Source organism: Habropoda laboriosa, unplaced genomic scaffold, assembly GCF_001263275.1.
Source record: "Habropoda laboriosa isolate 0110345459 unplaced genomic scaffold, ASM126327v1 scaffold22, whole genome shotgun sequence".
Lineage (NCBI taxonomy): Eukaryota > Metazoa > Arthropoda > Insecta > Hymenoptera > Apidae > Habropoda > Habropoda laboriosa.
The window spans coordinates 1040136-1058306 of NW_017100261.1; the positions used below are offsets into that span (position 1 = coordinate 1040136).

At 44.0% G+C, this 18171-nt stretch overlaps 1 protein-coding gene across 1 annotated transcript in view; it reads left to right on the forward strand.

Annotated features, from left to right (window-relative positions):
* The window catches only part of LOC108572725 (Down syndrome cell adhesion molecule-like protein Dscam2), a 110204-nt gene that overhangs the window by 24681 nt on the left and 67352 nt on the right, over nucleotides 1-18171 (forward strand). The window contains exon 4 of the mRNA XM_017935001.1: nucleotides 16219-16544. Coding sequence (XP_017790490.1) covers nucleotides 16219-16544 — 326 coding nt within the window. The remainder of the gene's footprint in view (nucleotides 1-16218; nucleotides 16545-18171) is intronic.

An 18171-nucleotide genomic window follows, 5' to 3' on the forward strand; every position in this document is an offset into this window, starting at 1 on the left:
ATAAGCGGCTGCTAAGGTACTCGGGTGTCCGTCTCGCTCGACGGCTATATTCCTCTCCGCGTCCTATCCCGCGTTGCTCCGAAAAACCGATGGAGCCCCCTCGTTCGACTTTCCGGGGAAAGGGCTTAGTTCATGGCACCCTCAGGTACCCGCGCGCTTTCTCTTCCTGGGTGACAAATTCCTGGCCACCACTTCGCCGCCGGAATCTCGCATTTCTTACAATAGCTTGAACAGATTTTTCCAGTTTGCAATGGTTTTCGCGTAATGACGATACCGCGGATATTTTTTTAATTGGTAGCTGTAATTGTTTTTCTATTATATGAAAGCGGTTGCTTTCGAAACAGGTTCAACGATTTTTAAAATCAATTTAGTGTCGGTGCTTGGTGTGGCATAGTCAATGACACTGTTAGGACCTTAAGTTAAATTAGGTATTTAGAAGTTGTGTCGATTTTAAGAATAATTAATTAGTTTAGGTTCGATTTACATTCGACAGATGTTTTAATTCTTACGTTACGTAAAGTTTACTAATGACCGTCGATTGTAAATTATTCTGATATCGGAAATTTCACGTGGTTCAACCTAATAGCTCGCTATTTTAAACATGAATAATTTAGCAGTCGTTCATCTTTTTCACCCTCAATTTTTTTAAGGTCACATCGAAGTATATAGATTTCCAAAGAAATTCCTTCATCATTATTCGTTCATGCTGGACAAATCAGTTGCCTCGAAAACTCGACAGTGATCCCTCTTCTCCACCCTCGATCTCTTTTTCAAACTCACATCGAAGTACGTATTTAAATTTTTGAAAAAGATCCAGCATCGTTATCCGAGTGCTGGAAACATCGTTTAAATTTCACATTTACGAGAATTTCGCCGGAGGTCGAGCACCGAGGATCTCTTCCTCGCCGGTGTTCGGTGCACGCGCCATTATCTAAGCGATCGTAATCAACCCTTGTTAACGATCTAGCCTGTGAACACGATGGTTCGTCGGCGCACTTCATCCCGGGGCTTGGAGAGCTGCTGATTCATAAGACATAAAATGGGTCGAATGTGGATGAGCGGCTGGAACAATAGATGGCTAATGATCAAAGTGCAAGCCGAGATGCTCCGGCGACTGGAACGGTGAAGACACGGAATCGAATGCGAGATGAACATATTGTTCGTTAGTTGCGCACCACCTCGAAACCGGTGAAATCAGTGGCCCTGTTGTTGCCGAGAAAGTGCGGCCGAAGGAAAAAATTTCTTAGACATCCGTCGTGTTCGCTCTTTCTCTCTCGCCGTCTGGAGTGTATATAAAAAGCAACTGGAACGGAGTTTCTTACGTCGACGAAAATATACGGGTAATATTCTTCTAGAAATAGAGTCCACAGAAACTGAACCAGTTGAAACATTACGAATCCTTCTTACCGTTTAAGAATTTTATACCGCCGCTTTTCCGGAAAAAACACACGATTCTTACACTTAAGGGGGTCTTCTAGTGTGACGATTTCAAAAAATCGATTTTTATTTTTTTCCACACTCCTGAAGTTTTATAGTTGTATTCAATAAAATAACGAAGTTATAGCTCGTTTAGTGTGACACGTCAAAGGCCGGCGATAGGGGGAATGTAAATTGCACTCAAAACTTTAAACGCGTTTTTCTTGGAACCATGTTTTCTGAAATGGTTGCCACGATCTGGCAAATTTTGCACATATCTTCAGAACATGTGTGGCTATGGTCGGTAGTAGAATTATACCAAAATATATATTTTTCTGATTTTTAGAGCCTCTGAAGGACGAAAAAAAGTCGAAAAAATCGATACTTCGTATTCAAAGTGCCGCCATTTTTTAAATTTTCAATATTTTTCTTTTATTCTACTACCGACCACAGCATACTAAATAAGAACCAATTGGACTTTTTTATTTCTGATAAGCAGAACAGCTCAAATCATGGCAACCATGGACCTACTTTTTTTTCCATGCTCCTGTTTCACGTGTTCCACAGCAGCCATATTTAAATATTTTTCAACAACAAAAATTTGTAACGATTCTTCAAGGACAAGTAAATACATAGGAATAAAGCTCGTATTAATAACTTTTAAAAAAAGGCCTAAAAAAACGTCACACTGGAAGACCCCCTTAAATGACACAAATAACGCGCCGGTGATGAGAAATTTTAACCGCGACGTAAAATCCTGGAATAAACGTGCTTGAAAATTCCGCTTTAACTGTGTTAAAGCGAGTCTATCGATGGGGTGAGAAAACTAACAGAAGATCCTGAAAGATTGACACAGAATGTTTACTCTGGTCCTGAAAAAAAAAGGGAAAAGGAAAAAAGGTGAGCTGCACTTAATACATCACCGTGTGCAGTGTACGCAAGACTGTGCTTACAGCGTCCTGAGAGATTATGCGTCGAGTCACGGGTGGAAGATAAGGCGGCGAGAAATTAATTGGTCCCGCCAAGCGGAGGCAACGTTGCAGGATGAAACGCAAGTTCAGGAGCGTCGGTTCGCATCAGTGTCTCGCCACCGCGGCACCTGTCGGTTCTTCTTTTTATCATAGTCACTACTATTATCCAGCCTAGCATTTTTACCAAAGCTCTGCTTGCCCTTCGTGTCGTCGAGCGGTTACCAGCCACGCCGCCATTTTAGGCAAGTGGCGGTCTTTCAAGCTGGCTCTGGCCATTAACACGTTCGCTGTCCAGGTCTCTTTGGAGTTATTCTCACTCGTACATCCCGCGAAACGATCAAACGCTCAGTCTAAACAGTCGCCTTTTTTAACATTGTTTGCAGCGTGCTGCGTGTCGCTGTTCCCACGTCATAGCTGCTTTCTTCGGTTTTAGGATAATAGTCGACGCGGTAGATGACTAAGAGCTTTAACAGTGAGTTGGCTTTTTCGGAGAATCGCATCCTAACCGTTTGCTTTACGATTTTTTTATGGTTACGTACTTATGTACTGTGTTAACCCTAGGACTCCTAAGGTTCTATATAGTAGGTTCCTGGAACCCACAAGACGTTAACCCTAGTGCGATCTTCGGGTCTTTTTTGACCCATCGTCTTTTTATTCTTTTAATAAATTTTGCCGTTATCTAGTTCATATTTCCTTAACAGTATGTTAAAGGTTTATTACCTAGATTCATATAGTGTGCTGATAACAAAATTTATTACACATAAAGTCTTTCTTGATCCTGTGGGAACGGAAAATGAATCGAGACCTGTTCGTGTTGGATTCTTTATTCAACGAAGGCGAGACCGTTAGTGTCGTGGCGCGGGCCGATGTTGCCCAGCTCGGTTTTCGGTGGTAGACTCTCGACTCGTCTTCGCGTCGTCGGTTGGGACGGCTGTCCTCAAGTGCCTCTCCGCTTTCCGAGGACAGCCATCGTTTTCGGTCCGCCACGACATCGACGCCGACGAATGACACGTCCGTTACGTGCGTCTCGCCGTCTACGTTCTGTATACAATGTGGCGCCGTGCGCGCTGCATGGGCCGTCACAACTCGATTGTCACACTGGGTCAAAAAAGACCCAAAGACCTTGAACGCACCAGGGTTAAGGAAGACTTTAAGTTCCATAAGAGTTTAAAAACCCACAAAATTTTAAATTAAAAACTATTTTCTTTGTATAAAAGTGCTTGTAAGGCGCCGTGCGACGCGCCTAGGCAACGACCGCGGGACCCGAGCCGCAGAGGGCCCTAGACAAGGAGCAGCGCAGGCTGCACTCCCACCCCGCGGCTTGCAGGGCCCTGACGGCCGAAGGGAAAAAGGGCAGCGGCCCACACAATACCGTACATAACCATCGACGAGTGAACCAACATTATTTTAATATCCGTCACTTTAAGCGCCTGTAATTCTTTACTCTTACATTCTCAAAAAATTTGATATTCTGCAATCACTGTTACTATGTGAAAAATCACTCTGTCCCTCCAAAATTTTTATATTAGAACGATTTCCTATGTCAAAATATTCTCAAAAAATTACCTATTACCGTATACACCTTTAAATTTTATCGTATACACTCGTATCGTGATTTCTCAAGACTCAGAAATCCTAGGGTGAAATGAAAAAAAAGTGAAAATACTGTACATATTTTTCAATACATGATTTGCATCACGAGTGTGGCTCGTTATTATACGGAAAGGGGTTGAAAGAAAGTCGTGTATCTTGGAAGTTACGTATCTGCTATTTAGGTGTCTCGTTGTATATGAGAAGCTTCAGCACACTAAAATAAGAAGAAAATTTCCGATACTCATATGCCCGATACGACCTTGGTTACAATTATTAATAATTCGCAGTAAGCATAGTCTGCGTACTAACTGCTCCATTCATAATACAACACAATACCTGATACAGTTTATAAATTTGACCTCGTGACCCACAAACCTTGCAGCAAAACAGTAGACCAATATCCAATTATATTGTATCTACCTATATATACGTAAAAAGTATATCACAGCACAAAATAAACTGCAAGTCGGAAATAACAGACATATCTTTGTCTATACACACTTTTTTTCTGATTTTAGTCTGCTCTCACGTTGCACATTTTATTCGTTTATTGTTGCATTATCGCATTATTACTAGCGAATTTTCTTTATAATATTTAAATATTAATTCTTGCTCCTCCCATCGAAATATAAAATTTTTCTTTCTCACGAATGAAGAAGAATCAGATTACAAAGGGTTGACAAAGGGTTGCTAATTCTTAATTTTCAATAAACAAACAAGAATATTTCCCTACTATATCAATTTTATTTCACATACTTTCGTCTCAAATAAAGCTCATTTAACACTGACTATACTTATCAAATATAACGCATGAACGTGGCATAAAACAAAAACCGTGCATCATCACATAAGCCACTTAAAAGCCAAAGTGATCAACTCCCCTTTTTAACGTCCTCCTAATTTCAGTATCAAAGCACGTATTACACTCGGCGCTTAAATCTTCATAAATAAACAAAATTTCATAAATCCATTATAATTTGATAAAATTACTCACTTTGACTTTCGAGTGGCTCACATGTGGTACACAGCGAACGAGTTAAACAACTCGCGGAGGCTGGGACGAACCGCGAGCAGCCCCCGTTTAAAACTGGCATATTCGCGAAGCGCAGATGCTTGGAAAACCGAGGCTGCTTTAACGGACGAACGTTTCGATCGATCTATCGATCCTGCGGTTTCACCCTTCTCGATGTCGCGGCGGCAAACGAGCGGACCGTGACGTGATACTCGCGTTCGAAGGGAAATCGCCGTTGGAAAGAAACCCGAGAACGCTTCCTACTCCGCGACGTTCTCCGTTGGAAAAGTTTAATCTGTACTCCGCGTCGCGATACGTCTCCGCCCCCGTAGTGTTTAGTGTTTCCCCCTTGTGTGTCTGCCAGCTGGGGACGTGGCTGTTTTAGCTCGAAGCGTAGCTTTGTTCGGGGATGTTGAAGAATTGGTTCGCGACGAAACGGGAGATTCCTCGTGTTTGTCTCCTGACTCGACGAAATATGCCGGGGTTTGTATTATAATGCACGGGGAAGTCGGGAGAGCCTGTTTTTACTCTAATATACCCTTTGGTAACGTTGGAATAATCGGAGGAAAATATCTCGTCCGGCTATATACGCTACAAACAAAATCCCTCGCTGGTAGGCACGATCTAAAAAGCGCGCGGAATGGAAAAATAAGCTGAAAGTGGTTGTTTATCATTCCTCTTGTATTCGCGAGGAATAAATGATGCGGTTTGCATTGTATCTGGTTGTTGTGAAAGTTTCTTTTCGAAAAGCGTAACTCCGTGGAAATGAAACATTTTTATTTCAAATCATTCCTGTTTTATTCACTTTTGTAAATGGATTACAGGAGCTGTAATTACGCGTACGTAAAAATTTGAATTTCTATACTTTACAAAGGAAAGCCTGTCTATTAGATAGGATGACGCGTGGGTAGAACGACGCTACTCTTTGTTTAAAACTTAACAAAGGTAATATATTTTTGTCACAATGATGTGAGTCGCGAGGTACGTACACTGCCGGCCAAAAGTTTCGAATCACCTCCCACTTTTCATCAATATTAAATCTGCTGCTAATTTTTTATAGATTCGAAGTTTATCTCTATTCTACTTTCATCGATTTATCTCATATCAACTGATTCGAACGATAGAAAATTCTCAAAGTCGCTGACTTTTTTCTGGATTTCATCGATTTATCTCATATCAACTGATTCGAACGATAGAAAATTCTCAAAGTTGCTGACTTTTTTCTGGAAATTTTTGTGCAAATTGCAATGCTCGGTGATTCCAAACTTTTGGCCGGTAGCGTATACAGTTTGGATTCTACAAGTGACAGTATAGACGGTCCTGCGCCTAGGTCTGCGTCATTGCTGCCCCCATGTTATCTCGCTCGCAGTCAGTCAAGCGGCTCGACAAATCATAATAGAAAAATATAATTTCTTTAATTTTACTTTTTTTCGTCTGAAATATTTTTTAACATGTTGCTGAGATTTTTCTGATGAAAATGGTATCAAACACGATATAATTTGAACAACATTTATTTATTAACACGTTCAGTGTCACGCCAGATTTACAGGTTGCTGTCTTACAGGTTGATTATAGTATTATGCTTTATAATTGTTTTTTTCAATTGAAAATAATGTCTAGCTAGCTATGACTACAGGTTGATTATAGTATTATGCTTTATAATTTTTTTTTTTAAATTGAAAATAATGTCTAGCTAGCTATGACGTTCAAAATTTTTAGTTGACAACATTCATTTTATTTTAATTATTCTAAACATTTGAGGCACTCCAGTCACCGATGACCACCATGGCCATATCGAGGAAACAATCTAATGTTAATACTTATTGAGTGATTAATTTAATCTCATAATATATCGCTTTGGATGAATTACAAAAACAAATTGCTAAGCAATTACATTAAATACTTGTACAGATTATCCGTCGAATGTAGAGGAAGAGCCACCGCAAGTGTCAGTAAAATGTAGGGTCGATTCGACAAGTGTCAGTAAAATGGGATACTGTATAATTGCTGATCTTGAATGGTAACTGACTGCGGTGATTTGGAGTGATGTCGGGTGTTTTATAGGAGAGTTGGAGAGGGTGTGGTTATGGATGTGTTTTTCCTGTTACGCGTGATTGGCGGAATATTAGAAATTTTGGTTGACGGAAATGGATTTGAGGAAGGGAGCGATGCGTTGGCGAGTGTCGTAGGCAATAAAGTCATAAAGCCGGTAGATCTGGTGAACATACCGTTCGAAGGTTTAAAGTGAAAATCAATGAGACTGTTATGGGGGTGCTGCGACATCGGTTGGCCTTATGGGTTTATTGCCGCTACGTGTCTAATTGTAAGGTTTGGGAATTTAAGAGGTATCGCTGATACCTCTGTGAGTAGAAAAAACCGGAAAAGGAAGATCAATCAACTGAATATTTTACACTCGAAAAAAATCATGCTTGCAATTTGGTAGTTTACTAAGACTTGGTACTACTATCATTGTGAATATGATTTTTCTCGAGTGTAAATTAGGTTTCATTCAGGGAGATTCATTTGTGATTTTTTTCTCTTAGAGTTTGGGATTTTTTACAGGCAAAAGTGTATCGAACTTGGTACTATCACTGTGAATATGATTTTTCTCGAGTGTAAATTAGATTTGATTAGAGGAGATTCATTTGTGATTTTTTCTCTTAGAGTTAGGGATTTTTTACAGTGCAAAAGTGCATCGAAAATTATGGAAATTATTTGAAACAAAAATGTTCAAGTTTAGTATGAGTTATTTTTCTTCGAAATAAACAGCCTGAAACCGCGGTAATTTTCAGAACGACCTAACAGTGAAAAAACAAGAAAACCATCGTTGAAAATACCGAAGCTTCGAAACTTTTGATTAATAATCCACGAAATATAATCTAGCACGGTATCCTCCGTCGCCGTCTCTGATTCGAAATTCTGATTACATTCGAAAATGCAATCAGACTCGAATGTTGTCTCCGAATACAGAGTTCATCTTCGATCGAACCAGAGCAAACCTTCAGAATTTGAAAGTTTTATCGGTACATCCGAGAGTTCTCTCTATATCGCGATACGCGCGGTATCAATTGATATCCAGGCAAGGCGAGGTACGTTTAATTCGATTACACGAGAACTTCGGTGGAAAGAAAGTTCGAGAGACTTTCAGAAGACCCAGGTTCTCACCGCCGGTCTCTAAACCGTGTTCAACATAACCGAGCGTCGAATTAGCTCGGCGGTCGAGCAGTTTCCTCGGCAGTTTAGCATCGTCTATTTTATTGGCCGGAGAATCCTTCGACGCCCTGGTTTTTGCACGGCTGGGAAGCTCGATAGCCCGCGTGGTACACGCGCAGCGGGTTGTCCAGCGCGGAGGATCGTCGTCTCGGCTGAAATCCAAAGTGCAACCCACGCCAGCGTGCTTATCCAGCGTGGCGGACAAGAAAAAGTGTCGACCGGCAGCCGTTGCTTACGAGAAGCTCGTAAAAGAAAGGGACCTCGTTGCGTGGAAATCGCGAAGGGAACGCTGATTCTTCGCGAGACACACGGAGAGTGGACAAAACGATAAAACGTATACATGCACAAAAGTATTCCTATAAAACGCTACTCAAGATTTCCCTTTTCGCCGATACACATATCCTTGCGTATCCTACAAGTGCTCTTCGACCTAATTCCCTTAGAAATCTCGCAAGACTTCTCCGAACCTAGGAAGAAGAAGAAGAAGGGGAATAAATTTCGCGATACCTTAGTTCGGTGCACGCGACACACAGCATGGAAAACAAGCGAGGAAACTTAACCGCGGGGCGTTATCGCGATGACAAACGCGCGGCGCGTTGGAAATTGTAAATGCAGATTTATCGCGTTTATTCGGGACACCGAGGAGGGAGAAGAGAGGGAAGAGATGGGGGCTAGGTTGACTGGGTGAAGTTTCCCAGAGAGGTAAACGGGAGAGGTAAAAACAAGTAGAAGGTTCGCGGGTTAGCGGGCACACGTTCACGGTATTACTTCTAAGTACTTTAAAGACTCTCGGCTGGCAGCTCGGAAAAATGTTGAACTTTCGTAAATCCGTGGAATAAGGCGAGCAGTTTCTTCGCGGCGCGCTTTTATGATACCCCTGTGGCTTTTTTGCCGGTCAATGACGGGGATGCTCGAGGAGGAGGAGTGGGGGATGGATAGAGGGAGTGTGAGGAAGAAGGGGTGGCAAGATAAAGAGGGAAGCTCGGAGGGTGGGAAAGAGCGGAGGAGGCAAAAGGAAGAAGAATAAGAAGAAGGAGGAGGAGACGGGGCAAAGAAAAGAGGACGGGGCCTGGATATCGCCCTATTGGAGACTCGACGAAAACGCAAAGTACAATCCACAGAGCCAGGATGCAGCAGCCAGTCTGCGGAGCAACGTCGGCAAGAAACAATGCAGCCATCACGGCTCCAATCCCTTCGCTCGCTACCCCGCAATCTTATCGAGCCCAACCTACTTGTATCTCTCTTTTCCACTCGCTATGCTGCGAATGTATATGCATACACGCGGTGTATGTACGTACACAAAGGAACATGTACGGGAACAAGAAACCGCCGAATACGATGATTTGTAAGGAACTAGACAAGTAATGCCGAGGTTGTTCGAATTCCGCTCGAAGACTCTCGGCAACCCGAATTGCACGGCTGAGATACCCGTGGTTTTCTCTCTCTCTCTCTCTCTCTCCCTCTCTTGCTAAGCTTCTTCGACTCTACTCGATTGTTATGACAGTTGAACGGTGGAGCTGTAGAATCGCGTTTCAATGGAGCATTTTGGGAAAAGGAAGGATCTGAAATCGGTTGAAGTTCGCCGATGAAGTTACGCTAGGGTGCAGTAATTCAGTGTAGTTTTCGAAAGATAACGAGGTCGCGGAAGAGAAAATAGAGATCTTTCGGAGTACACACGCACGGAGTGTTCTTCGTTGGAAAATACGTAATACAGAACAGGATGGAAAATAAATTCGCCGACGAAGATAAACGATGATACACCGTCACCGTTGCTTTGTGTTTCTCTTCTTTCTTTCTTCCTTTTTTTTTTTTCTTTCTTTCTTTTCGTCGTCTGAATACACGCAACGGTGATTCATTCAGCCAGTAAGTTATTTGTCCCGTTGAGTTTTGAATTTTACACCGGTGGATACGGTGGGGTCGCGCATCAATCTTCCTTGGTTTCACACTTCGGCCCTGTGAATGCGACGCGTTAATCCTCAAGCTCCACAGCGAAGTCGTTAATTTAACAACGGAAAGGCAGGCACACCGGCAACGCTCTTCTTCTCGAGAGTGTAACCGTTTCTCCGCCCTGCGTCCTTCTCATCCTCCGCCGATTCGCTTTTTCGCCAACGGTTTGTTTATTTATACCCCGGTTTTTGCCCTCAAGGATGCTCCAAGCCGCGTTTATGCACCGACGAGCGCACAGAGGGAGAGACACGGTGGATATAACGGCGGAGGAAGTAGGTAAATATCTTCTGTCGCGAGGAACAAACCGGAAGCCACGCGGCGCATTACCGCTGCTAGCAGTCGAATTGCGCAAAAAGCCGAGCGGAATGGAAACTCGAAGAAGGAAGGAGATTTTTGTTACTCCGGCAGCTTTCAGCCGCGACACTTTCCCAAACACGTAAATCTTCGCCCCAGCGGGCGATCAGTGAGATCGCGAAGAAAGAGAGGGGAAGGAAAAAAACGAACTGTACCTGGAAGAAACGTTCCTTGAATGGAAGCATGTCAGATGGTATTCAACGGCTGGTAGGAAATCGCGTTAATCTCGGATCTGAAGTAGCTTAATCTGTGACTCTTTCGCGCGGAACGGTTCACGCGTAGCAAAGCAGTCGTCCTGCGATCGGGATTAGACGTTAAGCAGCTTTTACGAGAACGTAGACACGTGTACGGCGAGAGTAACAAGATTTACTTTTCGCCTGCATTGTCATCAGCCGCTGAATTTCGCGTCGTGTCTTGTAGCCGTGTAATGTAAGCAGACGTAATTTAACGACTCGATACTAACGCAGACGGAACATAAATTCGTGCAAACGAAAATTTCTACGAGAAACGTGAAGTAGAAACGGAAGAGTGATAGGTATAAATTCCTCCTGGACGATCTGAAATGCTCGTACATGCCACTTTTTACACCGGCAATATAAAATCCTCGAGGAACCACCGTGCAAAGGGTTGAAGATTCGTTGCCATATTTCTGTGGGCGTAACACATTTGGCTAACACGCGCGAGAGAAATCGCTGTCTGTCACCAACCCACCTAGCGAACAGCTCGAAGAGAGAGGAAGAGAGAGCGAGAGAGAACATTCCCAAAGGCGAGGAATAGGGCAGCAAGAGTTCCTCGTGGCATCCGAGCGGGTGATAAATCTTCATTTCCAGCGGGAGCCTTCTAATCTAATATTCTCGTTGAGTTACAGCTTTGTTCGAGTGTGTTCCTCGTGGCCGCCAGCTCCGATATCTGGTAATTTTGACGGGAAGGGTCGGAGGAGGGGTGGAAACGAGTTAGACGGCGGAGCGTTTCCATCCACTCTACACTCTCTCTCTCTCTCTCTCTCTCTCCACTTGCACGTCCCTTTCTGTCGGCCCGTATAAATCAGAGATATAATTATCCGGAATTGCGGCCGGGCGATACGCATGGAAACACGTGTACGTCTTGCGCGCAAATTGCGCCTGGGTATCGCGCGTTGTGACCTGAATTCTGAAGCAATCAGCGGCTGGCATTAAATTACATATATGCTCCATCGGTTCGAGAGGCCGCCACTTCGATGACGTAATTAGTCAACGACGGTAATACGGTTGTCGGTAATATAGCCACAATTAATGCAGAAACCCGACTTGCCGACTAATTAATGAAGCCTGAACGATCTACTAATTCCCCACCCCTTCTCCTCCTCTTCCTACTCAAGAGCGGAGCAACTCGATGCCCTTTCGTCTCGAATCTTCGTGGAGAGGAAGTTTCAAGTCTTCGATGGGGATATATAGAAGCTGGTACGTTACTTCGCGAGATACACGACGTGCAGTTTCCCCCTTTTATCCTTATACTTCGGTGGAATGTTTCCGGAGTAATAATTAAGAGCAGAGAGAGAGAGAGGGATCACTTCGACGCTGTTCGTGCGTTACGGCGTCGGTGGTTAGTTTTCGCGGCGAATAAATCAGGTAGATTGCACTGATAAGGGAACGTACCGAAAGTGATCCTCGCAGATTTTTGATGAAATTTTCGCGTGTGATGGATCTCGAAACAATATTCGACGCGCATTTTTTTTTTATCAAAAGGGTGAAAATCGCCTTCAAATTTTAGAGTAGTTATATTTACGCCAATATCTCGATAACTGTTCGAATTAAATGGGTGGAGAAAATTGACCAAGTTTCTATCTCTGAATTACGAATGTGGCTCGTTTGTTTAAAAGTAATACATTAAAAATTCGCGCTTTACGTGTATCCTTACGTATAGAGGAAGCTAAGTGCATAAAGTGGCAAAAATTACAAACACACGTCTTTCCTAATTTCTTCGTCTCATCTGGTCAAACTAAAAACGGTACACTTACCGTAGGTTAAGGCGTGCAATCGTCTACAGTTTAAGGGATTAAGTTGTAAACTCTACCTAAAACGTGTAATAAGTTCCCGGCGACTCGGAACGATCCTTAATTTACGATCTAACAAAAACACCTGTTCCAATCTTCTCACAATGTTCCCCGCTCGTTCTTTTTCCCGCACGGCGAGAAAAAGGAACGTGCGGCGGATTCTACACGTGTTCGAGGGACTATTTAGAGGTATCCACGGGAAGTGGTAACGTGATTGTGACACACGAGAGGGTCGGAGACGACGGGTAAAGGTGCAAGAGAGAGAGAGAGAGAGAGAGCGAGGTACACGCGGAGAAGAATTCCGGCGGGCGGAAAAAGGCGGGCGCGAAAAACGCTCGCGCGTCTCGCTGCGGCCGGCAAGAGACACATTGTACGGCTAATTAGTGGCAACTTTATCACGGTGAAGTTGCTTGTTCCAGGTAAATACATGAGAAAGACCGGGCGCCATTTGAAATTCGCTTTGCCAACGATACACACGGCCAGTGTATATTTAATAGAGTCTTAATTGGAGTCGACGGCTCGAAAGGTTTAATTGGACATCGTTCTACCGCGGTTTCCCCCTCTCCCTACAACCTCCAGCTTTTTTCTCCTCGCCCCTAACTCTCTCTCTCTCTCTCTCGACGTTTCATGTCCTCCCCTCTCCCCCCTTTCCGCTGGCAGAGGATCGAGGCTCTCTGGATTACGTAGTCAATGAGCGATGGTTCAAAGGATATCAAGATGTTCGTTTGAGCACACTGTCTGTCCGCTTCAACATCGCGCTTGTCCGCCGTGCTCCGTCACTCTTCCTCTTCGATACGCGGTCGTCGAGTTTGTTTACTTGGAAATCACTTGCCGCTGCAGCTATTAATTAAACTTCTCTCCCTTGTTTAACTTTTCCACCGCGCCGCGGTAAGAGCATTCCGTCAGAGAACGCTTTTCGAATTTTTCGTCGTAAACGTTCCCTCGCTCGCTCGCTCGCGTTCCCTTTGCCGGCGTGGTAAGCCGTTCGCGGCTCTGTGTGAGAATTTTCATGCAAAAATTTCACGTCGACGAAGAGCTAGACAGCGTGCAGAACGGCACCGAGTGAACATTTCGATCTTAAATGTTTAACTTTGTCTCCGTTCTTTCACGTTCGACGAGGTGTTCCCGTTTAATTGCGAGAAATATCGTCGTTGAAGGTTATTTGTCATCCGCGTTAGAATTTATATTCCGACGCGATCTTCCGACTGGAGAATAAACAGTTTCGAAGGGAATCGAGATTTAACCGCGAACCAGAGTTCGTTCACTCTCTCTCCACGTTTATACGGCGGTTGAATATTTTACCCCGACGGGGGTTAAGTGGTTGATTGACAATCTACCCGATCAGCTATTTAAACGGCAAAGATCCAACGAGCTGGAAGTAAGAACGAGGCACGCGGAACCGTCGCAACTGCGGGCTGGCGGGGGACAGAGGGTGAAATTATTAACGCGTGAACGAGCCACTCGTCGGTTCGAGCAATCCGGTGGCGAACAAATTTCTCTCCTTTTTCTTCTTATTTCAATTCGAATATCGATCGTCGAACTCTCTCTCTCTTTCCTTCCTTTCCTCGCTCTTTTTATTTTTTTCTCCTGTTTGCACCCCCTGGTCGTTTTGCAGCGTACGCCGCCGGTCAACGTCAACGCGAACGACGCTGACGTTGAGGCGTAAGTCGGATGTAAATGGCATAAAAAGTTTTCAGCGTGCATATGCACGAGGCCGGGTGCAAGCGGGAGTATGAACAAGGGTGTGGTGGCGGGGCGTTGCTGGAATATGGCAACTGGAATTGCACACTGGCTGCTGGGAGAGCGAGAGAAAAGCCACGGTTCTCGTTGGTTCGAGAAAGAGGGAGACGGTTTGAGAGGCAGCCAGAGAGAGCCGGTGAGCACGAGAGAGAGAGAGAGAGAGAGAGTGGGTGGAAAAGGGAGAGCGAGATAGAGGCGAGCGACGATCAATACGCCATCAGCTTAAATTACAATAATAACGCCGACCAGACAAAGCGAGCGTGCCGGTATAAAATAGTGCAGCCGTAAAAAGCTGCGGCGTCGCGGGGTCCAACGCAGTTCGACAAACACCGGTTTCGTTGTTTAATCGTTTACCGAAACGGAAATCAAATGTCGATTAACTTTGGTAGAAAATTTACTGATTTCAAGATTATGTTGGCTATTTAGACCGGTTGCTCGTACGTTCCTCTATCTGTGAAAAGTAGATGTATTTTCTGTGCGGAGAGGAAACGAGGGAATCCCACCCTCGGCGCGGTATTAAACTTGTATTTTGATTCATCAGAGACGATCAATTTTAATGGATACACACGCCACCGGTAAACGATTCCCGCTATCGCGCCAGCAGTGATGTGTGTCATTGTTGCGGGAAAAATGAGGTCCTTTTCTGCAATTACACGTCAATAGTTGAAATGTAACTGGTTCGATGTAAAACGTTTATGAACGTTGCCATTATAGCTGGCGTTCGAACAGCCGTTTCGTTCAATGGGCTTACATTTTACAAGATGAATGCTCTCTCTTTCTCTCTGTTCCCCGGCTTTTTCGAATTAATAATGAAGATCCCCGGGCGCGATTGTTCGCGGCGCCGTAATTAAAGCGGCAAAGTAATGTGGAAATGTAGAATAAACGGGAGAGGAAGGAAATAAATGTAAATTTGCCAAGCATACTAACTCGAGTAATACGTAACAGGGACAAAAGGGGAGACTTTCGCGGCCGTGAAAAATTGATACCGGGATCTTTGTCTCTTTCAACAAGTCTGCGGAGATTTCTTTTGCCCCGCGAGAACGTCCAAGAGATTCGAAATGCATTTCAAGGTATCAAGTGGGAGACAGCCGGGAGAGAAAAATTGACGAAAAAAAGAGAATCCATTTCCGTGGCCTTCCCTCTTACCTTCTTTCTTCCTCTCGTTCCTTTTCGTCTCCGTTACGATTCATCGGTCACTCTCGAGTGCTCTCCTCTCTGAAACGCCGCGAGAGGAGGTATTCCCTTTAACCTGATCCAGAGAACGAGGGAAGAACGTGAAAGTTGATCGCGCGAACCTTGAAATAACACATTAATTCCGAACTTCCCGATCGCGAACTTTTGCCATTTTCCCAGTTCCACGATGAGAAACTAAACCGTTCGGTCGGGCAAACTAGAACGGTTCCATCAGTTGGAGTTTTCAGCCGGGGATTTAAAGCGAAACGTTTTGTTCATTCGAAACGGCCGATGCATTTGAATTTCTGCCGCATCCGCGTGCACGGTTTAAAATTGAACGTAACGAATCGACCGGCGTGCTTTGTTTCGTTCTTCCTGGACCATTTCCAAACCTATCCTCCCGAAGATTCGCTTATAGAGACACCTGTCTCGATAGATTCTTTTACAAAATATCAACTACGAATTGAACAACATTACAATTCCATAACCACGCCGTTATATACACATTCTTATCATACATATATATGACTTTATACGACTTTCTTCGAATACTCCACAACTCCTTAACAACCACAACAAGTGTCCTCGAGGACTGCAGGCATTCAGCGGTATTCTCGAGAAATCCCGGGCCAAAAATGTCAAGCACCGTTGAACGGTGGACGAAATAAATTTTACCCGTGGTCCAAGAACTATTAACTCTCTATACGTCAGGTGAACTTAAGTCACGACCCAGAAATTCACAGAATTTTCGTCTCTCGTTTTTTCAGACCCTCACGGCCCAGTTCCGCCGAGGTTCAACGAACGAGTGAGTCCGGCACCGATACGCACAGGAGAGACGATCGTCCTGTCCTGCATATCCCAGGGTTTTCCACCGCCTATGTATCTATGGTTTCGCGAGTCTGTGACGGGCACGGCGATGATCTTCAATTCAGAAAGGATCTACGCCAGGGCTGGCGTGCTGGTGTTACAATCGGCCAGGGCGGAAGACGCGGGGCGATACGTCTGTCACGCCAACAATACGGCCGGTTCCGAGATGGTCGAATTGGAGGTCTCCATTATAAGCAGCCTCTCCATCCACCTGGTGCCTCAACAGGTTAGTTTCCGCTACTTTCGTTTGATCTCCGCCGCCCGTATCGAGCACCTTCTCCTTCCACTTCCCGGCAATTCGCCCATTCGATTTCTTCCCTTTTCAACCTTTCCTCCACCTTTCTTATTAGATAATTGTAACGACGATACAGCGACGGCGATGGGGTCAGAATCTGTAATGCGTCACGGTGTATTTTGGGGGAAGATTGTGTAAAATTGAGAGGCTGACTCTTTTGGGTGATTTGGGTAATTTAATTTTCTGTTAACCCTTTAACCTATGGCAACGTGTGAGATTCGTGGCAGAGATTCTGGTCACGAAGTGAGAAAAATTAATTGTAATTCTAACTTTCGTTTGAATTTGTAAGACTGAGGATTACTAAGTGTGATTAATCTGTAACAGATTAGCTTTCTTTACCTGATACAGTACGAAAACATTGCATGGCTGACGCTTAGATGCAAAGTCAGAGAAGAAATTATAAAATAAGTAAGTGATAATGTTCACAAGGAAACCCGCCGGTTTCATTTTTCACCCGCTTTAAGCATTTGTTCCATAGCGGCTAGCAATCTGGACAAAGGAAGAAACCATCCGGCGTGCAGATGGCTAGTACGTTTCATGACACACACGTTAAAATGCTGTTTTCGAGAATGTCTCTTTATTCGTTAATCCCTTAAGGAAGAGTTTCTTTTCCTAAACGTCGTTTACGACCTCAACAGCTAATTGTACGTGTCATAAAACGTGAGTTTCTAATAAACGTCGTTTACGACGTCAACAGCTAATTATACGTGTCATAAAACGTGAGTTTCTAAAGGGCTTCGGGACAGAGGCCCGGCCGCGAGTCCCAGGCCTGGTGGAAATTCCCGTTGTAGTTTCAAATGTTTAAACATTTGCTGACCTTCACCCCCTCCTGTCATCGCCTAGTCCGCACGGAGCGTGTCACGGACACACGGATAGGTCGATGACAATTAGGGAAAAATATAATTGGCTAGTACCGACAGCCAATCGGTAAAGAAGTAACATCTTCAGAGTTTTCCCGCTTCTGGAAAAAACTGGAGAGCGCAGTCTAATTCGAAGTCTACCTCGAAACACCAGAAGGTACTCACCAGGAGTATCAGGAATACACACACGTACCACCAGTCTCGCGTCGCTCATTTTCATTGTTAATTATTGTAATTCAAGAGTAAATACATATAGTTAGTTCAGTCCAACAGAATTATCCTGGCCTTTCAAACAATTCGCTAGGAAATCGCCACACATCGCGGCGGTATTAATCAAGCAACCATACCGCAAGTCTCGTCGTGGACGTGTGCACGAAAAAACAGTGTATGTTGAGTTTGAATCTATAGGGTGTCCTAGTTTTTTCCGATCAAACTTTGTCAGTGTGTTATATGGACATAAGCAAGAAATAAATGTTGAATAAACATAGGTCGTTTGGAGCTTTGTTAAAAAGTTATAACAAAAATATCCTGATACTTTGAGACACCCTGTATATATTATACAGGATTAGCCAATGTTTTTAGGTAGACACAAATATTGTGTTAAGTCATAGACAGTGAGCATTTTCTTACATATATTTACTATGTACAGGGTGTCCCTGTTTTTTCCAATCAAACTTTATTAGTACGTTCTATAGATA